The sequence below is a fragment of the Haliotis cracherodii genome, unplaced genomic scaffold (genome assembly GCF_022045235.1).
Source record: "Haliotis cracherodii isolate W230 unplaced genomic scaffold, xgHalCrac1.p SCAF_1, whole genome shotgun sequence".
NCBI lineage: Eukaryota > Metazoa > Mollusca > Gastropoda > Lepetellida > Haliotidae > Haliotis > Haliotis cracherodii.
Window position 1 is genome coordinate 5,074,245 of NW_027266264.1, and position 27,623 is coordinate 5,101,867.

The following is a 27,623-nucleotide window of genomic DNA, read 5'->3' on the forward strand; positions in this document are numbered from 1 at the left end:
AGCCGGATCAGAAGTACGACTGGAAAGGATTCGTCGGTCCACTTGTTCATGCATACAATGCAACAAGACACGAATCAACGGGCTACTCCCCATTTTACCTGATGTTTGGTAGATAAACACGACTACCCATCGACCTTGCCTTTGGTATTGAGATTAACAAGGACAAGCAGACACTGACGTCCTATGTCAAAGCCCTGAAGACAAGGTTGGAACAGAGCTACAAGATTGCCACATCTGCATCAAGGGAAGCCCAGAAGAAACAGAAGACAGGGTATGATGTCAAAGCCAGAGGTGCAACAGTCCAGTCTGGAGATCGCGCACTGGTGAAGATTCTAGCCTTTGAGGGAAAGCACAAGCTCTCTGACAAGTGGGAAGAGGATCCGTACGTAGTTCTTTCTCAGCCAAACCTGGGCATACCAGTGTTTGTTGTGAAGAAAGAAAACGGAGAAGGAAGGAACAGAACTTTACATCGTAACCTCCTCTTACCCATAGGATCTTTACCAGTTGAGAGAATTGAAGAAGTGCCAACAGCTCCGACTCCAGGACCAGAGAACCCTAAAGTACCAGAAACAGAGACAGAAACATCAGTGTCGGATCAAGATGAGCGTGGGTCCATCTCAAGCCTGCTTGTTGAACTTCCAACGGAGCCTGATGAGACCACTGTCATCAACGCAGAATCCTTGGAACGAGATTCTACCTCACAGTTGGAGGGTGACGATCTGACAACTGGAGAGGTAGGCAGCCATTCTTCTGGTGGCGACGGCCACATGCCACGGGAGTCAGAGAACCCTGGTACAGGAGAAACGGATGCAAGAGAAGAAGAAGCAGCAGATGCTAATGTCAGTGAAAAACAGGACACAGACCCAGTGGTAGGAGCCACTGCTCCTGTCCCATCAGATGACCGGCAAAGACCCAAGCCACCACCAAGGAAATCACTCCGGCAGAGACGGCCACCGGAGTGGCAGCGCTCAGGAGATTATGTGATGAGTCAGACAACATCAGAGGACAGGGATGATCGAACTCAACTAATCGAACAGCTTGCGGCTGCTGGCATCTTTGAGCGAATTGGTGGTGCGATGTCACAGCTCATTGTCACCTTACTTAATAACACCAGCAAATGACGAGGACGTCATTTGGGTGCAGGGAGAAGTATGTGGCAGGCTCAATTATGTACATAACTTTTAATTAAGATTTATTAGTTAGTAGTAAGGTTATATGGCCTTGTTACCATTTTAACAGATTAGTTTATTACGATATTTACATGATAAGAAGATATTATTAGTTATAATATTAGTTATGTTTTATACCTTAGTATTTTATATCTTAAACATTCATTCCATAGCTCTGTAACATTAAGTAAGCTTACTCTCAGTCTAACTTCCACTAATTGTCACACTGCATGCTTTTGACTTACAGCACTCTTTGCCCCAGCGCGCCCCGGCCCAGTCTATTGTCTTGTTGATAGGCCAAGCTGGCCACAGCTACAACAATGTTTGTTGTTGAATTTTAGAAAATCAGTTGCTATTTGTCACCTCAAGGAAAGACTCTGCGAGATTTATTGCTGCTTTCATTTCTATGTGAGGATTTGGATTTGTAGAAGGATTTATTTATATTTACGGTTAGTTATTTATTTTATGATTTTGTATATATGGATGTTTTCTAATTATTGCGATTTGAAATAATATATATTGTAGAATGCATTCTTAATTTGATTTATTAGAAACATAATGCATCTTGTATATATTTATAGTGCTTGAAGAACTTACAGTTCAGTGAGTAATTATTATCTGTATAAAACAGTATTAAACACAAAACCGAAATATATATATAAACTAAGTAATATAAACCCCTCTGGACAGTAATGGAAAGTAAATGTATGTCTGTATGCTTGATGTATGTTTGAAATGAGTGGCTGTTGTACTATATATTTTATACACTATTTTACCATAGGATATCACTTGTATATAGTATTCTGCATTTGTATATCTTTATTATGCAGATTTCTCAGTAGCAACGTTCACCGTTCGATCATTGTCACGGTATTACCAGTTCAGGTATCACCTATCTGGTATGTAATGTTCGTTATCACTCTATATCATATTAATATATTTTGTATCTGTGTATTGATGTATTGTATGGATACGTCTGATGTATTGTGTAATGTAAAGTAAATGCTATTCATTTTCATGGAAGTGATATATTTTAGAAATTTAAAGAGTAACTATAACGGATTGTATATATTTATTTCTATGTTATATTTGCTTATGTTGTACTTTTATTGTTTCAGACTGAAATTAAGTACGTACATTCGTACTGATTATAAAATAAACGTCATCAGCCTCACCCCCAACAGCTGTTTGTGATTTATTTGGCCAGTAGAGCGCCTACTCCATTATCGGCCAACACAAGCACGGTTACACACTCACTAACCTTTATGACTATTCGTGTTCTCTATATCAGGTGTCATTTATTTTATCTAAATATGCATATATTACTAATAAAAGTTCATTTTTTACATTAGTAGCGCCTAGTAAAAGTGTTATCAGTAATAGGTATTCAATGCATTTAAGATTTTTGTTTAAAAAATAGGATGACAATAGCTTTAAAAAAAATGTTTTGAAAAACAATAAATATATTTTTTAAAAAGCACCCCCAGTATGCCAAAAGTATGTATTTATCATTTGGCTACTAGAGAAGAACGTACTTCTAAGTTTGGCATTATGGCCCTTATGATCTCCTAATAGATTCTAGCCACAGAGCGGGAAAAATGTTCGGACAACGTAACTTCCGTTACCTTATGATCTAGTTCAGGTCGAAGGAGAAAGTTTACTTGGGAAACTGGGGGTTATATCGTTGTCCATTGACAGATGGGGGTAAGGCAATATTTTAAAAAAGATGCCAGAAGTATGTATCATCACGTTAATAACTCCTCACACTTACAGCAGACAGAACATTTCGGGGAAATTGAAATAGTCTACGAAGCGAGCACTTCCTGGTTACTAATTTGCATTAATAGACAGCCTCCATGAGGCGTGACCCGCGTGAGCGGATGTGTGTATATGTAGTGTGTGTATGTGTGCATGTACATAGAAATATATATGTGTATGTATGTGTAATTACTGGTATGTATGTAGGCTTGCATGTGTATTTGTGGTCATGTATTTTTTTATTTATGTGTACGTACAAGTAGCATGTGACATAGTTTGTACATTTCTGTACAGTGTAATGTCTGTACATTTAGGGAAAGGGCCATCTAAGTTGGATAACTTTTGCCCAATCCCGTCACCATATTTATCAATAAAATGTGTTTAAAACAAACAATAAAACAATATAAACGCACATATAATTAAACAGCTGAGATCTTTGTATCAACTGTTTTAACTTTTACATACCTTCGTGTGGCAACTGCGTCAAAGATTCACATATTTACTATGAAATAGCAAATGGCCGCTTGACTTGATAAAGCCGGAAGTAAGATACATCCTTTTTCGTATAATGGGCCTGAACTATTGTGTTACTTATGTCATGCGCACGAGATATGTAATAGAGTAACGTGCACGCGTCCAAGCAGCGTCACGAAATAAGTGTCACGTGCATACATAAGCGACGCCCACTCATGAATATTGTATGTTTAAGGGCACAACAAGCATCTACCCTTGCCTTGGCACGAAAACATTATCATCTTAACGATAAAAAGCATGTTAGTTTTGAGAAAGGTTGAATTTCACTTTCAAGACAATATGGGGATGGTAGTGTAGGTTAGCGGTGAAAGCATTTATTTGACACAGGGATGAAAATCCTACAGTACAATGTAAGAAGCCCAGTGTAGCTATTCCCCGCCGTGTGGCTTCCAACATGCATACGTGTTTTTAGCATTTTGTTACATTGTTTCATATTCGTCTCACTCACCGTGTTTACATATTCATGTAGGTTTTAAGTTTTTGCAGAGACCATAAAATAATTGAGTTTATGGCCTCTGGTTTTTGCAATGATGAATCTTTTTTTAATTTCACCCGAGAAACAATTCGTTTCTGAAATTTAATTAAGAAATAATTGTTTTATCACACACACACACACACACACACACACACACACACACACACACACACACACACTCATATATATATATATATATATATATATATATATATATATATATATATCAGAGCTAGCATCTTCGCTGGCGTCCTCACTGAAGGGAGTAAACAAAGTGTTGCAAGAAAACAGTTCTTTGACTTCTCTCAGACTTAATATTAGAAGATTAGAAAAAATATTTATTGCATATCTTTCAAGAAGTTACATGGGCAGTTAGATTATGATGAACAAATGAAGGCGTACACCCATGTCAACCATTCACAGATGATGTCTTGACATACTTCATCTCACTTTCATTGTGGCCTTTCGCAGATCAACAAAATACACAAGACATTAAAAGTCATCTTTCAGCATTGTTTAGTGCCACTTTTGCTCAGAAACTACATTTTAAGTCAACCCGGGATAGAATAGGCCTTCAGCAAGCCACTCTTGCCGAAAAAAGTGACCATACTAGTCGTAAGAGGCAACTAAAGGGATTGGGTGGTCAGGCTTGATGACTTGGTTGATGTCATAGTATCGCAGGATCGATGCTCATGATGTCAATCACTGGATTGTCTGGTCCAGCCTCGATTATTTACAGACAGCCGTCATATAGCTGGAATACTGCTGACAACTGTCACAAAAGTTGATAACCATCAACACACAGAAAGAACTTTTCAGATACATTCGACTCCAATTTGGAATCTTGTCCAGTCTGGCAATCTTGCAGAGATTTACAGAGCAAGTGATAGGACTTGTGATCGGTATATATATATATATATATATATATACTTCGACAGTTGGCTTTATGCTTTTCCAGCTTTTCCACATCAAATGATAAAGGAAGCAACAGGCCTAAACTGTATTGTGGGCGATGACTGCTTTGAAATATGAGCGCAACCTGACGACAATGTTAGGAGCTTGGGGTTAGCAATGTATGGAGCTTACTTGTTTATTACCTCCCTTAGGTTCACTTCCTATTTCATTTCTTGCACGTTTCAAAACATTATATTCCCTTCGTGTTATAACAACGATGGGCAACAAGAGCAAAAAGAAACACAAACACAGATCTAGATCTCGAGATAGATCGAAACGTCATAAGAAACACAGAAGAAATCAAAGCAGGTACGTGTATTATTAAATACCTAGGCCTGAAATGTTATATGACTTGAAACATTATTCAAACAAAACCATGGAGAGAAATCACAGCCTATCTTTGATAACAAGTCCGCTGCAAGAGGACTAAAATCACTGATCACTGTGTGTGAACTGCTGGTGTGGGACACTGAATGTGTTAATTGGTGCTCAGCCTAACGAATATTCAGTCAGTCACAAATTATCCCAATTGGCAGAGTGAGTTAATTGGATTTTTGAAATGCCTTATGAATGATTGTTGGGGGTGTAATTGATTAAAAGTGCTCAAAATGTTTGAATGTGTGACAATGAAAGTGTATTAAATTACAAGTGCCCCAAAGGATATACATATATGCTGGGAGCACCTTTAGAATACAGTACCACAACTTCTCGTGAGGCCGGTCTCTGCTGTAGGTCACATGTCTCAGAGACAAGCAACCAGTTTTTGTGAGAATCCGTCGGACGCGAACTCGCGACCTTCAGATTGTTAGCCCATTATCGCACATACCGATCACAAGTCCTATCACTTGCTCTGTAAATCTCTGCAAGATTGCCAGACTGGACAAGATTCCAAATTGGAGTCGGATGTATCTGAAAAGTCCTTTCTGTGTGTTGATGGTTATCAACTTTTGTGACAGTTGTCAGCACTATTCCAGCTATATGACGGCTGTCTGTAAATAATCGAGGCTGGACCAGACAATCCAGTGATTGACATCATGAGCATCGATCCTGCGATACTATGACATCAACCAAGTCATCAAGCCTTACCACCCAATCCCTTTAGTTGCCTCTTACGACTAGTATGGTCACTTTTTTCGGCAAGAGTGGCTTGCTGAAGACCTATTCTATCCCGGGTTGCCTTTAAATGTAGTTTCTGAGCAAAAGTGGCACTAAACAATGCTGAAAGATGACTTTTAATGTCTTGTGTATTTTGTGGATCTACGAAAGGCCACAATGAAAGTGAGATGAAGTATGTCAAGGCATCATCTGTGAATGGTTGACATGGGTGTACGCCTTCATTTGTTCATCATAATCTAACTGCCCATGTAACTTCTTTATAGATATGCAATAAAAAAAAATTTCTAATCTTCTAATATTAAGTCTGAGAGAAGTCAAAGAACTGTTTTCCTGCAACACTTTGTTTACTCCCTTCAGTGAGGACTCCAGCGAAGATGCTAGCTCTGAGAGTAGGTCAAGGTCGCCTCAGCCCAGACGTGACAAAAAGCGAAAACATGCAAGGTCAAGATCAAGGTCACCCAAAGCAAGAAAACACAGGGAACCAAGTTCTTCTGCTAGTAATTCCAGTGACGACAGTCAGGAGAGACAAGACAAGAGAAAACACAGGCCACCCTCTTCTTCTGCTAGTGATTCCAGTGACGACACCCGGGAGAGACACGACAAGAGAAAACACAAGAGGGACAGGAGACAAGGAGAGAAGCTGGAACACTTCAAGGATCAGAGAAAGTAAGTGGAGACAGGTCCGTTTCACCCTGTGAGATTCTGGGGTTGAATACATTCCTTACATGCAGTTTGTTGTTTGGTTGTGTATGTACCAGGCACATGGACCATTGCTTGTGAGGTGATGTGAAATGGGGTTTAACATCGCATCCAAGATTATTGCACTTATATAGCGACACGCATGCACATGTATGTGTGTGGGTGTGTGGCTGCTTGTACTAGTCCGGACTGATGCCGATTTATAGTGCAAGCACACTGAGATACCATGCCGCAGTTTAACATGAATACCCCACTCAGTATACTGACTCTGAGCCGACCAGTCCTTGTTTTAGCCCCTTAATGCCGAGCGCCAGACAGGGTAACAACAAGTACCATCTTTTAACGTCTTTTGGTATGACGCGGCTGGGGATCGAACGCCAGACCTTCCTCTCTCCGGGCGGACGCTCTACCATTAGACCACAGAGGCTGTCCCATTGCTTGTTCTGTCAGCCACCGGTCTTGCTGGCCCTGACTCCAGACAGGCCACAAGGATATACTAGATTACATGTTGACGAATCTTCAACTTTTCAGTAACAGTTACCAGGCAATTGTATGCCATCTCTGTGCTGCAGTTATCAGTTAAAAGGTGTAAGATACTAGGGGTGACTATTGGTCTGATAGACACTATTGCGATAACTATTGATATTGAAAGAAACTATTGCGATAACTATTGTTATTGCAAGCAAGTACATCCCGATACAGGGGCCCTTGTAAATATTACTTACAGAAGAGTCTAGACGTTGGTCAGGGAGTGTGTACTGGAGCAGGGGCGCTTAATACAGGGAATATGATACTTGGAATATTGCTGACTGCAGCATAAAACATTCACTCGCTCACAGCAACAGAAGTCCACTGTGGTGTGTAGTTGGATTGGTTACCATGTAATGTGTATTGTGTTATCTATGGTGGTCATGGCTGCAAATGTCATCTTTTGTACAGTGATGTCACAGGCGCTCCTCATGCTCATTAGTTTTCACTCTCTTTTACAGAAAACAGAAGGAATTAATCAAGGCACTTGAAACACCTGAAGAAAAGAGAGCAAGGAGACTTGCTAAGAAGGTAACACTCGCGGGGTGTCCAGATCTCCTTTGAGGAGCTAGGGACTGACATTGATATACAGAGGGTGGTGGGGGAGGCGCTGGGACCTTATGGGCGCCAGCATACAATTGTGCTATGGCCTCATGAAGATTTTTGACATCAACATACATCAGTAAAGATTGATATGTGTGATGTCTTGTTTCTCTGTAATAAATATGAATTATAAATGCGAATTGTATTCTTGTGTTCCGAAGATGCTGTAGTTTAAAGATTTACCGGTAATGAAAAGTCAAAATGTGATTTTTCACCCATAAGGTCCCTTATCTCATGGTTGGCCACATATGTTTGTAATTAAAACTAGGAACCTAAATATTCTTGTGTTATAACATCTTGCAACAGTGTAATTTTTTCAGACAATTTCTTCTTTGTTTTTCAACAGTCTGAAGCCTTATTAATTTTTAAAGAATTTCCTCTGACAAATGATTTTTTTCGATATCAAATGGTCAGTCTCCTAGCTATAGGGTGACTTCTTCAAAAAGTGGTCTGCTTTTCAAACTACAGAACCAGGCTTTTCATGCATTTGGACTGAAAAAAACATTAATTGCTGCATGTAGCAGGTTTCACTGTTTCGTCGAGAGTCCGTCCAATACCTTGCCATGGTTTCTGTCAGGAGACTCAATCGTCGGTCTGTGCTTTAAAAGTGGGGAAATCATTGTACACGAGCACTGTTCTTGGATTAATAACAACATGAAACTTACAGACATGTTTTAGAAGGTGTTAACAAAGTGGTGCGTTCTTACATCAAGCTGGGTTTTTTTCTGTTTCCAGGAAGCAAAGGAGAGGAAGAGAAAGGAAAAGATGGGCTGGGACCAAGATTATCTGGTGAGGACATTGTCAAAACCATTGAACAAGATTACTTGACGAGGACCTCTGTGATATTGATGTATAATCTCAACTATAACACTTACTATAATTAATGCCAATTAATAGTTTCATTGACAAATGCCTTTGTTCCTACGCCAAATGATATTTCTTCTAGAGTTTGGAACAGTATTCCTTTCGATGTGTTCAAATGTTGCACAGGTCCAGCTTGACTGGTTTTATTCATCAGTGATAAATAAGCTTATCCCATTAATGTAAGTAAATAGATTGCTTGTTAGGTTCCATGTTTGTTTAATAGAAATTTTATCGTTATGACCTATTGTAGGGCTACACAAATGCTGACAATCCGTTTGGAGACGAGCATCTCCTGGATGCCTTTGTGTGGGGGAAGAAGATGGATAAGGAGGGAAAGAAGAGTTTCTCCAAGGATGACATCCAGAAGATAGCCAAGTCCAAGATGGGAGAGAACAGAGTCAGTAGCAAAGTTTTTTTTAGTGTGGAAATATTCTAGGTTGGGTGTCATTATGCATAGGTCTAGGCTATAATGACAATGGTTTGCCTGGCACTTCTCATCTTCCCGAGGCAAGAGAGTTAACTGTTTTTAAAAGTCCAGTTTCCACCCTTGCTGAACTAGGCTGGAATTACTGGGCTCGATCGTAGTGCCACCAGTGGCTATTACTAGCTATGTCCCTTCTAAGCCTCTCCTATGGACCAATCAGATTCCACCTCTCGTATCACTTGCGTTTGCTTCAGGACGATCTGATCAATAATCAAGATCTATATTGTGATAAAACGGGTCTTACATCGCGAAATACATCAAATCACATGAGCACCTTGATTAAAACATGAAAAGATTTCGAAAATATTTGCTGACGAGTTGGTATTGCACATGCTTTGCAAATCCTGCAATCGACTGAAATCTGCACGACAGTTTACGAACCGGATTTCGATTTCTGTGCGCAATTTTGATCTGACTATGCATGGACTCATTAGTCCAGCCAAAATGTAACTCCATAATACCAGCCTAGTTCGGCAAGGGTGGAAACTGGACTTTCATAGTAAGTTAACTCTCTTGCCTCGGGAAGATGGGCACTTCTTTTTGAGACCCTGATTTACTTGCAGTCAACTTTGTACATACGTGTCAGGTATATATACTGGACTGATTGGTGTTGTCATGGTTACAGAGAGAGCTGGAGAAGGTGAAGAAGCGGAGACTGGAGAGAGAGCATCAGCTGGAGGAGAGGGAGCAGGAGAGGGTGAGTTGTCTCCCTTGTGTGAGAAGCTGTATCTGCTCTGATGTTTGAACAAGATGAACACTTTACAGAAACCATGGTAATGCATGTCTACATTGGTATGATTTTCTGAGATCCATCAGTTTTTTACAAGCAGAAATAAAATCTGTTCTTTTAGCAAGTTTAAAAACTGTTGCAATTAATTATGATTCCTATTGGGGTGGTCGGGTAGCCTAGTGGTTAAAGTGTTCCCTCGTCACACCGAAGGCCTGGGTTCTATCCCCGACATGGGTACAATGTGTGAAGCCCATTTCTGGTGTCCCCCGCCATGATATGGCTGGAATATTGCTAAAAGCAGCGTAAAACCATACTCACTCACTCATTCACTCTCTTCATGATATATGTACAGTACTAGACGGGTTTCCATTCTGAAATCTGTTTTATTTTGTTTAAGGCACTACTCAGCAATATTCCAGTTATATTCCCATGAAGTCAGTTAATAATTCACTTTGCCAACTATGGCCCAAATTTTCATGAATGTGCTTTCAGCATGTTCAGTGTTGATGAGGACTTGCAAATGATAAATTCACTTATTAACTTACATCAATGTCACAACCAACTTTTCCATGTGTTAAAACCCCATGGTGATTCAGGGTTAGAATTGGTCACCAACAACCAATGCTGATCACGAGGCGACAAATGAATTGGGTGGTCTGGCTCAGTGACTTGGTTGATCACATAAATGGGATATATTCTTCAATATTCTTAATATCAATCACTGGATTGCCTGGTCCAGAGTTGATTATTTTCAGGTTGCTGTCATCATGGTCATAAAGCTGGAATATTGCTGAAACAAACAATCAACAAACATATGCCATTGATGTGCACAATTGTCCAGAGAGCTCTGAGCACTAGTTTACTACCATTGATACCCACAAGCTTTACGAGGGATAACACTGGCGCTTTAATGGTGGATAAAAACTGTCTACAGCAGCTACAGATGTGCAATGTCTGATGCTCTGTACCCCTGATTCATTGATGAAGAAAGTTGTTAGTCTGGAGGGTTTCATTGGAAATGGCTGTGTGTGAATGTAGCTGTTAGTCTGGAGGGTTTCACTGGAAATGGCTGTGTGTGAATGTAGCTGTTAGTCTGGAGGGTTTCACTTGGAATGGCTGTGTGTGGATGTAGCTGTTAGTCTGAAGGGTTTCACTGGGAATGGCTGTGTGTGGATGTAGCTGTTAGTCTGGAGGGTTTCACTGGGAATGGCTGTGTGTGGATGTAGCTGTTAGTCTGGAGGGTTTCACTGGAAATGGCTGTGTGTGGATGTAGCTGTTAGTCTGGAGGGTTTCACTGGAAATGGCTGTGTGTGAATGTAGCTGTTAGTCTTGAGGGTTTCACTGGAAATGGCTGTGTGTGAATGTAGCTGTTAGTCTGGAGGGTTTCACTGGAAATGGCTGTGTGTGAATGTAGCTGTTAGTATGGAGGGTTTCACTGGAAATGGCTGTGTGTGAATGTAGCTGTTAGTCTGGAGGGTTTCACTGGAAATGGCTGTGTGTGAATGTAGCTGTTAGTATGGAGGGTTTCACTGGAAATGGCTGTGTGTGAATGTAGCTGTTAGTCTGGAGGGTTTCACTGGAAATGGCTGTGTGTGAATGTAGCTGTTAGTCTGGAGGGTTTCACTGGAAATGGCTGTGTGTGAATGTAGCTGTTAGTCTGGAGGGTTTCACTGGAAATGGCTGTGTGTGGATGTAGCTGTTAGTCTGGAGGGTTTCACTGGAAATGGCTGTGTGTGGATGTAGCTGTTAGTCTGGAGGGTTTCACTTGGAATGGCTGTGTGTGGATGTAGCTGTTAGTCTGAAGGGTTTCACTGGGAATGGCTGTGTGTGGATGTAGCTGTTAGTCTGGAGGGTTTCACTGGGAATGGCTGTGTGTGGATGTAGCTGTTAGTCTTTAGGTTTTCACTGGGAATGGCTGTGTGTGGATGTAGCTGTTAGTCTAGAGGGTTTCACTGGAAATGGCTGTGTGTGGATGTAGCTGCTAGTCTTGAGGGTTTCACTGGAAATGGCTGTGTGTGAATGTAGCTGTTAGTCTTGAGGGTTTCACTGGAAATGGCTGTGTGTGAATGTAGCTGTTAGTCTTGAGGGTTTCACTGGAAATGGCTGTGTGTGAATGTAGCTTATAGTGGAAACATTTGTAACCCCTTCACTCATTCTCTCACTTGTTTGATTGTCCAGGAGCGGCTACAGAGGGAGAAGGAGCTGGAATACTTCCGTGAGTGGGAGATGCAGGAAGATACGGTATGCACACTTCCTAGTATTTTCACAGGGCCTGCATGTTCACTTGTTATAACTTTTACACAATTCTACACATTCACTGTTAGGGCTTTCACAGGATTCTACACACTCACTGTTAGGGCTTTCACAGGATTCTACACATTCACTGTTAGGGCTTTCACAGGATTTTACACACTCACTGCTAGGGCTTTCACAGGATTTTACACACTCACTGTTAGGGCTTTCACAGGATTCTACACATTCACTGTTAGGGCTTTCACAGGATTTTACACACTCACTGCTAGGGCTTTCACAGGATTCTACACACTCACTGTTAGGGCTTTCACAGGATTCTACACATTCACTGTTAGGGCTTTCACAGGATTTTTCACATTCATTGTTAGGGCTTTCACAGGATTCTACACATTCATTGTTAGGGCTTTCACAGGATTCTACACATTCACTGTTAGGGCTTTCACAGGATTCTACACATTCACTGTTAAAGCTTTCACAGGATTCTACACACTCACTGTTAGGGCTTTCACAGGATTCTACACATTCACTGTTAGGCCTATCACAGGATTCTACACATTCACTGTTAGGGCTTTCACAGGATTCTACACATTCACTGTTAAAGCTTTCACAGGTTTCTACACACTCACTGTTAGGGCTTTCACAGGATTCTACACATTCACTGTTAGGCCTATCACAGGATTCTACACATTCACTGTTAGGGCTTTCACAGGATTTTTCACATTCATTGTTAGGGCTTTCACAGGATTCTACACATTCATTGTTAGGGCTTTCACAGGATTCTACACATTCACTGTTAGGGCTTTCACAGGATTCTACACATTCACTGTTAAAGCTTTCACAGGATTCTACACATTCACTGTTAGGGCTTTCACTGGACTCTACACATTCACTGTTAGGGCTTTCACAGGATTCTACACATTCACTGTTAGGCCTATCACAGGATTCTACACATTCACTGTTAGGGCTTTCACAGGATTTTTTCACATTCATTGTTAGGGCTTTCACAGGATTCTACACATTCATTGTTAGGGCTTTTACAGGATTCTACACATTCACTGTTAGGCCTATCACAGGATTCTACACATTCACTGTTAGGCCTTTCACAGGATTCTACACATTCACTGTTAGGGCTTTCACAGGATTCTACACATTCTCTGTTAGGCCTATCACAGGATTCTACACATTCTCTGTTAGGGCTTTCACAGGATTCTACACATTCACTGTTAGGGCTTTCACAGGATTCTACACATTTTCTGTTGGGGCTTTCAGAGCATTCTACACATTCATGGTTAGGGCTTTCACAGGATTCTACACATTCACTGTTAGGGCTTTCAGAGCATTCTACACATTCTCTGTTAGGCCTATCACAGGATTCTACACATTCACTGTTAGGGCTTTCACAGGATTTTTCACATTCATTGTTAGGCCTATCACAGGATTCTACACATTCACTGTTAAGGCTTTCACAGGATTCTACACATTCACTGTTAGGGCTTTTACAGGATTCTACACATTCACTGTTAGGCCTATCACAGGATTCTACACATTCACTGTTAGGGCTTTTACAGGATTCTACACATTCACTCTTAGGGCTTTCACAGGATTTTTCACATTCTCTGTTAGGGCTTTCACAGGATTCTACACATTCACTGTTAGGGCTTTCACAGGATTCTACACATTCTCTGTTAGGGCTTTCACAGGATTTTTCACATTCACTGTTAGGGCTTTCACAGGATTTTTCACATTCATTTTTAGGGCTTTCACAGGATTCTACACATTCATTGTTAGGGCTTTCACAGGATTCTACACATTCTCTGTTAGGGCTTTCACAGGATTCTACACATTCACTGTTAGGGCTTTCAGAGCATTCTACACACTCACTGTTAGGGCTTTCACAGGATTCTACAAATTCACTGTTAGGGCTTTCAGAGCATTCTACACATTCTCTGTTAGGCCTATCACAGGATTCTACACATTCACTGTTAGGGCTTTCACAGGATTCTACACATTCACTGTTAGGGCTTTCACAGGATTCTACACATTCGCTGTTAGGGCTTTCACAGGATTCTACACATTCACTGTTAGGGCTTTCACAGGATTCTACACATTCACTGTTAGAGCTTTCACAGGATTCTACACATTCACTGTTAGGGCTTTCACAGGATTCTACACATTCACTGTTAGGCCTATCACAGGATTCTACACATTCACTGTTAGGGCTTTCACTGGATTCTACACATTCACTGTTAGGGCTTTCACTGGATTCTACACATTCACCAAATATTATGGACGCTGACTCACTCACATCTGTCTGTGTTCCAGTTTCATCTCCATCAGGCCAAGCTTAGGTCCAAAATCAGGATACAGGACGGACGAGGTGAGTGTCGTCAGGGTCTAATGCTTGGCAGCATTGCTTAGCTGAATTGATTACAGATCTTAATTAGTAGAAAAATACTCATATGATTATATATTTCATTTTTTTTTACATGATAATAATTGATACCTCGTACAGTGATCCCTCGCTACAACGCTACCAACGGGGTCCAAATAATTGATGAGCGTTAGATGATCAGCGGTTTAACGAAGGTCGAGTCGTAGGTGGTAGATGACCAACAAAACAGTATACATGCTCTGCCTACCTAACACGATCTACGTTGCATGTTTCAGAGTTTCAAAAAAAGATTAGAATAGAAGTTATTTATGATTCATAGTGTAAAAAAAGATTTATCGAGTATAATATGCGCTTTCAAAAAATACAGTGCATCGTATCCCTTCAGGTGAATAAGCAGGTAGGTAGATCTATAACAAACTTGGTAAATAAAAGTATGAAATTTGATATAAGACATCACTAGACATGATGATTTACCATTTAAAATGTATTTCCTGCTCTTAAAGGCATTGTTTTATATGCAGAGATTAAGATTAAGTGTGTATTTTCTCGTAAACTAAGCATACGTTTCCTCCCAATCTACCGGTGATTCAGTTAAAACGTACCCAGTGATACCACTTTAAAGAAATTTAATGCAATGGTTGGAAGAAATTGTATCTGAAATTATTATTTTATCAGGAATAATATATTCCAATATCGTGTTATTTTAGTTGCAGCTTCCACTATATATACTTAAAATTATAAGAACCACAGGCATAGCACTTTGGTACAGATTGTATGCAGGATTTTTTTTGACGTATGGAATGATTTTGACCAGTCACCGTAGGGACCTCCCGCGCAACATGTATTTCGATTGCAAAAATGTTATGTTGACATTTAATTGTCAAACTGCCTCAAATATGACTTTTAGCGGGTCATGGTACGGCATTTATGATATGTGTATCCATTCTCTTGCAACTAAAGTTCGTTTCAAGGCGTCAATGGCGGTAATCTGACTGTGGTTGCTGTTAATAACGGTGAGTTGTGCGATCTACCGATCATTTCGCATACGATTTCGCCGAAATTATTGTAAACATTATTATAATTATTGAATGAAATTTTGAATATAATTAAAAAATATATTGCAAACATTAGTCCAGATAAACAATGAACATTTTATTTTTTACCAGATATTAGGATAATAGGATAAAACTGCGTACTTTAGTTCGGATTTGTTGACTCGTATTTCCGGTGTTACGTGATTGCGGTGATCAGCTGATAATGTTTTCTGAGATAGGGAAAACATCGTGTCATTGGAAAACTTGAGCTTATCGAAAATGTTAATAAATTTTGGGAGCCATGCTTTACCACACGCTATAACCGACTGAGCACTATATTGAAGGGTGCAATAACAAATGAACACTGTATTTCTTTTTTTTACTTCTTTTTTTTTTATTGATTTAAGTATGTTTTCTAATATAGAAGGTGTTGTTTTTTCAGCTAAGCCTATTGATCTCCTGGCCAAGTATATCAGTGCAGAAGATGATGAGCTTGCCATAGAGATGCATGAGCCCTACACCTACCTCCATGTAAGCAGACCCCTTACCAGGCTTACCTTGTGTGTTCTTGTAATGCCTGGACTGTTACTGAAGGAGCTAATTGTTGCATTGAATGATGTTGATATATGTTCTGCTGTGTATACACCTGTGACTGTAGGGTCTGACTTGCTACATCTGTGACTGTAGGGTCTGACTTGCTACACCTGTGACTGTAGGGTCTGACTTGCTACATTGTGACTGTAGGGTCTGACTTGCTACATCTGTGACTGTAGGGCCTGACTTGCTACATCTGTGATTGTAGGGCCTGACATGCTACATCTGTGACTGTAGGGCCTGACATGCTACATCTGTGACTGTAGGGTCTGACTTGCTACATCTGTGACTGTAGGGCCTGACATGCTACATCTGTGACTGTAGGGTCTGACATGCTACATCTGTGACTGTAGGGTCTGACTTGCTACATCTGTGACTGTAGGGCCTGACATGCTACATCTGTGACTGTAGGGTCTGACTTGCTTCATCTGTGACTGTAGGGTCTGACTTGCTACATCTGTGATTGTAGGGTCTGACTTGCTACATCTGTGACTGTAGGGTCTGACTTGCTACATCTATGACTGTAGGGTCTGACTTGCTACATCTGTGACTGTAGGGTCTGACTTCCTACATCTGTGACTGTAGGGTCTGACTTGCTACATCTGTGATTGTAGGGTCTGACTTGCAACACCTGTGACTGTAGGGTCTGACTTGCTACACCTGTGACTGTAGGGTCTGACTTGCTACATCTGTGACTGTAGGGTCTGACTTGCTACACCTGTGACTGTAGGTTCTGACGTGCTACATCTGTGACTGTAGGGTCTGACTTGCTACATCTGTGACTGTAGGGCCTGACTTGCTACATCTGTGATTGTAGGGCCTGACATGCTACATCTGTGACTGTAGGGCCTGACATGCTACATCTGTGACTGTAGGGTCTGACTTGCTACATCTGTGACTGTAGGGCCTCACATGCTACATCTGTGACTGTAGGGTCTGACTTGCTACATCTGTGACTGTAGGGTCTGACTTGCTACATCTGTGACTGTAGGGCCTGACATGCTACATCTGTGACTGTAGGGTCTGACTTGCTACATCTGTGATTGTAGGGTCTGACTTGCTACATCTGTGACTGTAGGGTCTGACTTGCTACATCTGTGATTGTAGGGTCTGACTTGCTACACCTGTGACTGTAGGGTCTGACTTGCTACACCTGTGACTGTAGGTTCTGACGTGCTACATCTGTGACTGTAGGGTCTGACTTGCTACATCTGTGACTGTAGGGCCTGACTTGCTACATCTGTGATTGTAGGGCCTGACATGCTACATCTGTGACTGTAGGGCCTGACATGCTACATCTGTGACTGTAGGGTCTGACTTGCTACATCTGTGACTGTAGGGCCTGACATGCTACATCTGTGACTGTAGGGTCTGACTTGCTACATCTGTGACTGTAGGGTCTGACTTGCTACATCTGTGACTGTAGGGCCTGACATGCTACATCTGTGACTGTAGGGTCTGACTTGCTACATCTGTGATTGTAGGGTCTGACTTGCTACATCTGTGATTGTAGGGTCTGACTTGCTACATCTGTGACTGTAGGGTCTGACTTGCTACATCTGTGACTGTAGGGTCTGACTTCCTACATCTGTGGCTGTAGGGTCTGACTTCCTACATCTGTGACTGTAGGGTCTGACTTGCTACATCTGTGATTGTAGGGTCTGACTTGCTACATCTGTGATTGTAGGGTCTGACTTGCTACACCTGTGACTGTAGGGTCTGACTTGCTACATCTGTGACTGTAGGGTCTGACTTGCTACATCTGTGACTGTAGGGTCTGACTTGCTACACCTGTGACTGTAGGGTCTGACTTGCTACATCTGTGACTGTAGGGTCTGACTTGCTACATCTGTGACTGTAGGGTCTGACTTCCTACATCTGTGACTCTAGGGTCTGACTATCACGGATCTGGAGGATCTGTTGGAGGACATTAAGGTCTACCTGGAACTGGAACAGGGGAAGAACACAGACTACTGGAGAGACATCGTCACGGTGACAGAGGATGAACTGAACAAGCTTCGCAAGCTGGATGCTAGCACAAGAGGTTAGAGTCAACTTAGATAACTTGGCCTTGATCTGAACATTTCATTGCCATGTGTATTGATATGTGTTTTTGGTTTATGGATGTAAAACCCTAAATAAACATGAATAGATGCCAATGTAGAGTAAAGCTTAATAATTTGTACATTTATCCATGAGACAGGAAATCTGTCTTGGAGTCCTCGCTACAGAGTGAAGCCGGTCCTAGGCAGGCCTTTCAGCAAGATGACTGTAGTATCATTAAGGGAGTCGGTAAACTACGGTTATAACAAACTCTAAGGGACCACTAATTTTAGTTCGTTATAACCGTAGTTCAATATAAACATATATACAGCGAATGGCCAGGACCAAAAAAACAATTTGTTGTATATGCCAGTTCGTTATATCCGCCAGTTCGTTATAAACATAGTTTACTGTATAACATTCTGCCCTGGGGGCGGTCGGGTAGCCTAGTGGTTAATGTGGTTGCCCATCACGCCGAAGACCTGGGTTCGATTCCCAACGTACGTACAATGTGTGAAGCCCATTTCTGGTGTTCCCTGTTGTGTTATTGCTGGAATATTGCTAAAAGCGGTGTAAAGCCATACTCACTCACTCATATTCTGCCCTGAGAAAACCACCACGCTGCGTTTCAGAATATTTTGGTGACCGTCGGGAGGGCATCAACACAGCTGTGACCAGCGAGGTCAGCAACATCTTCAAGGGCAAGACCACAAATCAGCTGAAGCTTCTGGAACAGCAGATCAGGGAGAAGCTCAGTGGTGGAGAGGGGATTGATATTGGTGAGTTTTCCTTCTCTCCATGCATGTCCTCTCAATCTTACAAAGCATAGTGCGGCTGGCCCTTTCTTAACCAGCCACCCTACATTCAGCAGGACCCTTGAAGATCCGGGGTACGATAGCCCCTAAGCAACCCATGCTAGCCGTAAAAGGCGACTATGCTTGTTGTAAAAGGCGACTATGCTTGTTGTAAGAGGCGACTATGCTTGTTGTAAGAGGCATCTTTGGGATCGGGTGGTCAGACTCGCAGAATTTTTTATGCATGTCATTGTATTCCAATTGTATAGATTGATGCTCATGATGTCAATCACTGGAATTTCTGGTCCAGACTTGATTATTTAAATACATCTGTCATTTAACTGGAATATTGCTGAGTGCTGCGTTAAACAAAAACAAACCAACATTCAGCAGTCTGTCATTGTCTGCAAGTATCCAATACATTCTGTTCACAATTGAAAGCAGTAATAATGTCACCTTAACTTCATTTTTCTGACTTCTAGGGTACATACACACTTAAATCGCCTGATAGTAACAAAGTTTTCTTCCTAGCCTTGGCATGTATTTTGTCATTTTGAATTACTTTGTATCTTTATGATGTTACTTCTGAAGGACCATAATCTGACACTGACCGATCAGCATCAGCCAGATACTTGTGCCATGGCACAGTAGCTCGCCATGTATTAGCATAGTGTAGATGCTGGATCCCTGTGTTCCAGGTTACTGGGAATCCCTGCTTCAGCAGCTGAAGGCTCACATGGCTCGGACGAGGCTCCGGGAACGTCATCAGGATGTCCTCAAGCAGAAGCTCAATGCCCTGAAGAGAGAGGTAAACATTCAGTGTCTACATTCACATCGTGCCACTCACACTGAGCAGAAGCATTCCTTCATTTTAAACTGAAGTAAAGCTTTCCTGGGCCCTAAACCAGAGACTGCAGAGGAGTGGCCTCATGGTGCTAATTTTCAAAACATCTGTGGGATTGATTTCAAATAATTATGTGGTATGATTTATATAAATATATAGTTTTATGAACATATATATGAGCTCCTAGCCAGACAAGTCTGGCGCTCGGCATTAAGGGGCTAAAACAAGGACTGGTCGGCTCAGTATACTGTGTCTGAGTGGGGTATTCATGTTAAACTGCGGCATGGTATCTCAGTGAGCTAGCACTATAAATCGGCATCATCCGGACTAGTACAAGCAGCCACACAAACACACACACGTACATGCACGTTGCTATATAAGTGCAATAATCTTGGACACGCCGTTAAACCTCACCTCACCTAGCCAGACAAATCATTGATTTTAGATATGAGCTGAATGAACATGCTAAGGTGTATATGCGAAGACAGGGCTGAAGTAAGATTTCTCAAAGTGTAAGGTCATGCTTGTATTATTATATAGTCTTTTCACATGATGCATTTCTGAAGACACTTATGGGTAGAGGTACTGTTATTATGCATGATTTGGTGGACACCATTCATGCAACAATCCCATTAAAACAATCTGAGGACATCCCTTTACAGATCCGTTCGGAACAACCTTTGACAGTCACTGGCTTGACAACTGAATCAGTCACAATCATCTTCTATTTCTTGCTTGAGATGGATTTTGCATTGCCATACAATCTAGGCCATATATTAGACATTTCAGAATGCTGCTATCTGACTGGCTAATGCCGACTTCATGTTAGTCATTTCTTTGGTCAAATTTAGTGAAAAGTCATTCTGATGTGACCTACAATGGGATGTTCTCAGATCTTTGTTTTTGTAGTAGCAAAAAATGAGATCTGATTTGAATGAGATTGTTCATGCAACTGCTGTCAGCCATCTTACTATGCCCTCTCTCTATTAGTACTTCTCCACTTGTATTTCTACTTCCAGCAAGGAATAGATTCTGATCCACTTTTTCCTGTGCTGCAAGATGATTCGAGAGGCAGCACATCAGATCAGTCTTCACCAGCTGTCCATCGGTCATCTCCCGCTCCTGGGGTCCATCGGTCATCCCCAGCAATGTATCGAGCCTCCCCCGTCCCCCAGAGGTCGTCCCCTGCCCCCCAGCCAGGCACCTCATCCCAGCCTGAGGAGCAGCCCAGGGTGGAGGAAGATCCGGGGGCCGAGAGGCAGGACAGTGAGGACGAGGAGGAAGATGGAGAAGAGTAAGTGTTCCGGACATTTCACAAGTTTTCTTTCCTTTCACTGCTGAATTGTGGAACAAAAATATGATCATATTCGCGATGATGTATAGCAACACTGACTGTTACAAGTCTGGGCCCTGTTTCACAATCCCCGTGAAGATTCCTGGGTAGAATAGGTCTTCAGCAAACGTAAACGGTGACTATGCTTTTCGTAAAAGGCGACTAACAGGATCAGGTGGTCAGGCTCGCTGACTTGGTTGATGCATGTAATCGATCCCAATTGCATGGATTGATGCTCATGATATCAATCACTGGATTGTCTGGTCCAGACTCGATTATTTACAGACCGCCGTCATATAGCTGGAATATTGCTGAGTGCAGCGTTAAACAACAAACTAACCAACCAACCAACCTGTTTCACAAAGGGATATTAGCGATACGACTGTCATAAGTCTGTTTTAAATTATGGGAGTTACCATCATCTTAGCGCTACGACTGTCATAAGTCTGTTTTAATGTATGGGAGTTACAATCATCTTAGCAGAAAGAAAGCTCTGTGGAACGGACCCCTGTTCATTTCTGATTGGATACTGACAGCTTCCTCTTTCATAAGATGCATATATATCTTATTTTGAGCAGTTGCATTTTTGTGATTTGGGTAGCCAGTATGGAGGGTTTAGGCAAACACAACCACAGAGTTCAATTCCCAACATGGGAACAAAGTTTGCAAGTCATTCTTTCGTTCCCAGTCCTTGAAAAACGCTGAGGTTACCTGAAAAGCTTTTTCCTTGCTCATTGTGTGAAAGTGAAAGATATTGACCACTCTGACTTTCTGGACCGCCTCAGTCATCTAGCGGATAGAGTTAGGATCTGGAAAGCAGGAGGTCGGTGCTAGCACTGTAAAACGTCACTAGTTCAGACAAGAACAAGCAGATACACACGCAAGCATGCACAGACGCACACACTCACGCACATCACTATCTCAGTGCAACAGTCTAAAAGAAGACCTTACACCTCATTTCACCTCCCCTGACTTTCTGGCAGCTCGGAGCCACTGATCACTGAAGCTGACCTGGAGGAGGAGGCAGTGGACGACTACACCGCCGGCAGCTACAGCCCCAGGCTGCTGCGCAACAACGAGCTGGACATCGACGCTGTGGTGTACGACCCAGTGGACGACCTCAAGAAACTTGATCTTGCTCGGGATCAAGTGCGGACAACAGGCCGAGTTAGGGTATGTTATGAAGGATATTGTCAAGTAGGATTTAGGAGTTAGGGTATGTTATCAAGGATATTGTATAGTAGGATTTAGGAGGTAGGGTATGTTATCAAGGATATTGTCGAGCAGGATTCAGGAGTTAGGGTATGTTATCAAGGATATTGCCGAGTAGGATTCAGGATCAAGTGTTTTCTACCGCCTGAGTTGGGGTATGTTATTAGGGAAATTATAACATTGAACAGTAAATTTGAAGCAGATCTTGACAGATGATACATATTTATTCCTGTATGCAGTCTCGAATAATACAGCTGTTATGAAATGTGCCTTTATGTTTCGGTGCCAAATTATAGCTTGTGAATGTCCAATGGATATATAGAATGACACATCTGGGGCTTCCAGGGAAGACTCTGCTTGCTGCCATGTTTATGACTTATGTGATGATGAGAATGCAAAGTGTCACGCTTGTGGAGGAGATAAGTGGTACATGCTCATTCTTTAGTTCCTCAGTTTTTATTCTTGTATTTTTGCCTTCAATTCAGCTTGATGGAGAGACACTGTTTGAGAAGAAGGCTCGAGAGGGGATGAATGATGACGAGGCCCAGTTCAGTGTTGAAGTGACGTTAGATAAGCAGGCTTTCCTGTGGTCCGACAAATACAGGCCACGGAAACCACGATTCTTCAACAGAGTCCACACGGTGAGTACCAGGGGATGTTACTGATGTAACTCTAGACAGACCCCGTAAAGAGACCGGGAAGAATTTGTCTTCAGAAACCCATGCTTGTAAAGGATGACTCACGATTCAAGTGGTCAGGCTCGCTGTCTTCTTGGATGAGTGTCATCGAATCCCAGTTGCGTAGATTGATGCTCATTATGTCAATCACTGGATTGTCTGGTCCAGACTCAGTTATTTGCAGACTGCCACCATGGTTTGAATTTGCCGAGGTCGGCATTAAACATCAAGCCATCCAACAAGCTAGACAGATGGTGCCAATCTCACCCAACTGGACTGGATTGTTGGAGGAAAACATGATGAAAGATCTGGAAGCTTAGAATATAATCTTGATTGGTACAAAATGAAATTTTGTGTGTGTGACTTCCGGCCGTATCCCCCTTAAAAATATATATGATTAAAAGAACTGAGCTTCAATGCATACATAAAAACTTGGATACGGGCAGAAGTCTTTCCATAATTTTATGTCACTTTAATTGAGTATCATGGGTGAAACCTGTATCAGCAAGAGACACGTTCATGCTGTCAGATTTGCCATCCACCCCTTTTTAATGCTGACAGAGTCAAAATTACAAAATATTTGCAGTACTATAAGCATATTCAATTCAAATGTATACTGTGTCATGATTGCGTAACTATCCAGGTGAGCGCTACAGGTATAAAGGCCTCTTGTTTAAATAAGACATGTTCTGGTTATTGTTACATACAATGGTGTAAATGCTGTAGCATCAGTCTCGTAGGCCCTTGACATGTTTTAGGTAGGAATATTCCCACAGTGATGAACATGTCTTCTTTGTAGGGTTTCGAATGGAACAAGTACAATCAAACCCACTACGATATTGACAACCCACCGCCAAAGATTGTCCAGGGTTACAAGTTCAATGTAAGTAGATCAATGTCATAATACGTCTTCCTCTTGTATCAATGAGCCCATAATTACTTAATTAGGTTATTGTCAGGTGTAAATTCATAATGATCGACACATCAATGAATTGGGACACCACTAATCATACATCTGTTTAAGACTGACACGGAAGTATTTTCTATGTGTAATAAGTTGATAGGGAAGTCTGTTCTATATGCAATACGTTGACAGTGAAGTATTCTCCATGTGTAATAAGTTGATAGGGAAGTCTGTTCTATATGTAATACGTTGACAGTGAAGTATTCTCCATGTGTAATAAGTTGACAGTGAAGTATTCTCCATGTGTAATAAGTTGACAGTGAAGTATTCTCCATGTGTAATAAGTTAATGGGGAAGTCTGTTCTATATGTAATATGTTGACAGTGAAGTATTCTCCATGTGTAATAAGTTGACAGTGAAGTATTCTCCATGTGTAATAAGTTAATGGGGAAGTCTGTTCTATATGTAATACGTTGACAGTGAAGTATTCTCCATGTGTAATAAGTTGACAGTGAAGTATTCTCCATGTGTAATAAGTTGACAGTGAAGTATTCTCCATGTGTAATAAGTTGACAGTGAAGTATTCTCCATGTGTAATAAGTTAATGGGGAAGTCTGTTCTATATGTAATATGTTGACAGTGAAGTATTCTCCATGTGTAATAAGTTGACAGTGAAGTCGGTTCTATATGTAATACGTTGACAGTGAAGTATTCTCCATGTGTAATAAGTTGATAGGGAAGTCTGTTCTATATGTAATATGTTGACAGTGAAGTATTCTCCATGTGTAATAAGTTGACAGTGAAGTATTCTCCATGTGTAATAAGTTGACAGTGAAGTATTCTCCATGTGTAATAAGTTGACAGTGAAGTCGGTTCTATATGTAATACGTTGACAGTGAAGTATTCTCCATGTGTAATAAGTTGACAGTGAAGTCGGTTCTATATGTAATACGTTGACAGTGAAGTATTCTCCATGTGTAATAAGTTGACAGTGAAGTATTCTCCATGTGTAATAAGTTGACAGTGAAGTATTCTCCATGTGTAATAAGTTGACAGTGAAGTATTCTCCATGTGTAATAAGTTAATGGGGAAGTCTGTTCTATATGTAATACGTTGACAGTGAAGTATTCTCCATGTGTAATAAGTTGATGGGGAAGTCTGTTGTATATGTAATAAGTTGATGGGGAAGTCTGTTGTATATGTAATACTGGGGAAGTCTGTTGTATATGTAATACTGGGGAAGTCTGTTCTATATGTAATGTGTCTGTTGTATTGACCAAGCTATTTCCCTCCACACAGATATTCTACCCAGATCTCATTGACAAGTCAGCAACACCAGAATACACAGTGGTAAGTCCTAGTGCCGAATATGAATCATTTGTTGGATACCCTCTGCATACCCTGTTTGGAGGAGACGTGTCTCCAGTTATCATTTATGCTGCCCACGAAACACAGTATCACTAAGTATCGCACATCAGTTCCCATATTAAAGCTCTCAAACAGATAAATGTTACATCTTTTCGCCTATCAACGTTTCCGTCTTTCACTCCACTAACTGCATGTTGTATCCGTTTCTTTATTTGACTATGTGTGGGCCAATGATACAGGTCACAGATGCAAATATTTGAGGTAATAATGTCTTGGATGTAAAATGGAAGAAATGCAACGTATAACCTCAACTTGTTCCTGCATTTGATGAGCATCATGGAATCTAAAAGTGGAAACTTCACACATTATTTTATCACTGAATTGTATGAAAACATTTTTCTATTTCAACCTAAAATCAGTGATTAGTCAGTAAGATTTCTGTGCTGTGAACCATTGATTTACTAAGCAAACAAGAGGCCTGTTTTTTCCATGCTACCATGGCGTGCAAACCAGCTTCTTACTAAGATATCCAACAGAGATAATATGTTATGAAACATTTTATATTATTATTATTATTATTGGTAGTTTGATATTTATCAACAGTCTTGTCCCCTTGACGTTATATAGGTGTAAAGTAGTAAGTGCCTGTGTATTGCATAACCGATTCAACTCTTCCTTGACCAGACTCCCTGCGATGACAACAAGGACTTCGCCACTCTCAGGTTTCATGCTGGACCACCCTATGAGGTAAGTGTTCTGGATGATCGGATGAAGCTGGGACCTAAATTCTCATAAAGCTTCCTAATATTCAACGAAATGTATCCAGGGTGCCTGTTTCAGAGTTTGTAAAAACTACGTTCCCCGAGTACATTTGGATGCTTTGTAGTGTAGTCTCTATTATTGACCAACACATGAAGCCACAGACTTGTTCCAGCGAGTGATCAGACCAATGACAATCACAATATTTCCTGTGCAACGCATGGCTTCGTGGCCCCCTAACCTTCACCATGCTTCAGTGTCAGGCAAAGACAGGCTTAGCATTAACAGAGTTGGGCTAATTTGATTTTTGTGAGTCATACATTGTCTCATTTCATTATCTCACTAAAAAACAGACACACGTCACTATAACATAGCATCTGTGTGTATTCATGGGTAGTAGGGGAACATAATGATTACAAACCTGTGACATGGATATTTTCAAAATAAATATCAGACAACATGAATACATGCCTCCAAGACATATTCTAGACATTTATGGTGGCTTTTGGGGAAATAGTTGTCCATGTATCTGATCAATTGTTGACCGTTGTAGGACATAGCCTTCAAGATTGTCAATCGCGAGTGGGAGTATTCGTACAAGCGTGGGTTCCGATGTCAGTTCCAAAACAACATTTTCCAGCTGTGGTTCCACTTCAAGAGATATCGGTACCGAAGATGAACAGGGACTCCAGCGCATGACATCACCACCACCACCATCAGCATCATCTGTATATATGTCACCCTGTAGATAACACTATTTTATCCTGTGTAAATAAACTCAAACTTGTAATCCTTGTTGTGGGTGTGTTTGTATCCATACCACTGAGGAATAGTGTGACAAAAGGACAATACTTAGCGATGGCTAGATTTCAGTATTTCAGCCTCTGCTGTTGATTGAGAAAATAGCACAAAATGATCTTATTGACAATGGCCCTCTCACAGTTTTGTCCTGATAGATGGTCTGCATGTGCAGTCGACAGAAACATCTAGTACTGATTGAGTATTCCAAATGTGTTAGACAGTGGAGACAGAATTGATTTTGTTTGTTTGTTTGTTGTTTAAAGCTGAACTCAGCAATATTCAAGCTAAATGACGGCAGTCTGTAAATAACTGACTAGACAATCCAGTGATTGACATCATGAGCATCGATCCACGCAATTGGTATACGATGACATGCATCAACCAAGTCAGCAAGTCTGACCACCCGATCTCGTTAGTCACCTCTTATGACAAGCATAGTCGCCTGTTACGGCAAGCATGGGTTGCTTAAGACATATTCTACCCCGGATCTTCACAGGTCAGACAGAATTGAAGTGACTCAACAACTGTTAGAGACATATCTGATTAAGAAAGGACATTCAACATTTTTTTTCCTAAAATTAATTGACCAAGGCTACCCAAACTACTTAACAGGATATGGTACAGTATTGGAGCCCGACTGCAATACATGGTCAGAGGACCTCCGCTGATAGGTTGAATCAAAGAGAATATGTTTAATCTCG

At 41.2% G+C, this 27,623-nt stretch overlaps 1 protein-coding gene across 1 annotated transcript; it reads left to right on the forward strand.

The window, feature by feature from the left end:
- Nucleotides 1–5,048: 5,048 nt before the first annotated feature.
- Nucleotides 5,049–26,899, forward strand: LOC139459036 (splicing factor Cactin-like). Its single transcript, XM_071240482.1, has 19 exons — nt 5,049–5,199; nt 6,364–6,672; nt 7,695–7,764; nt 8,572–8,625; nt 8,951–9,097; nt 9,810–9,881; nt 12,093–12,155; nt 14,490–14,544; nt 16,036–16,124; nt 18,078–18,231; nt 18,863–19,009; nt 19,723–19,832; nt 20,888–21,162; nt 22,185–22,374; nt 22,899–23,054; nt 23,890–23,973; nt 25,294–25,344; nt 26,047–26,109; nt 26,675–26,899. The coding sequence occupies exons 1-19, from the start codon at nt 5,108–5,110 to the stop codon at nt 26,798–26,800; spliced, it is 2,307 nt and encodes a 768-aa protein (XP_071096583.1). The 5' UTR covers nt 5,049–5,107; the 3' UTR covers nt 26,801–26,899.
- Nucleotides 26,900–27,623: the final 724 nt, after the last annotated feature.

What these genes read in the sequence shown, in the direction of transcription:
- LOC139459036 (XM_071240482.1), top strand. Translation starts at nt 5,108, where the DNA reads ATGGGCAACAAGAGCAAAAAGAAACACAAACACAGATCTAGATCTCGA. An exon ending in GCTGGGACCAAGATTATCTG is followed by an intron (nt 8,626 to 8,950) that starts GTGAGGACATTG and finishes GACCTATTGTAG; the next exon opens with GGCTACACAAATGCTGACAA. An exon ending in TGGAGAGGGGATTGATATTG is followed by an intron (nt 19,010 to 19,722) that starts GTGAGTTTTCCT and finishes CCTGTGTTCCAG; the next exon opens with GTTACTGGGAATCCCTGCTT.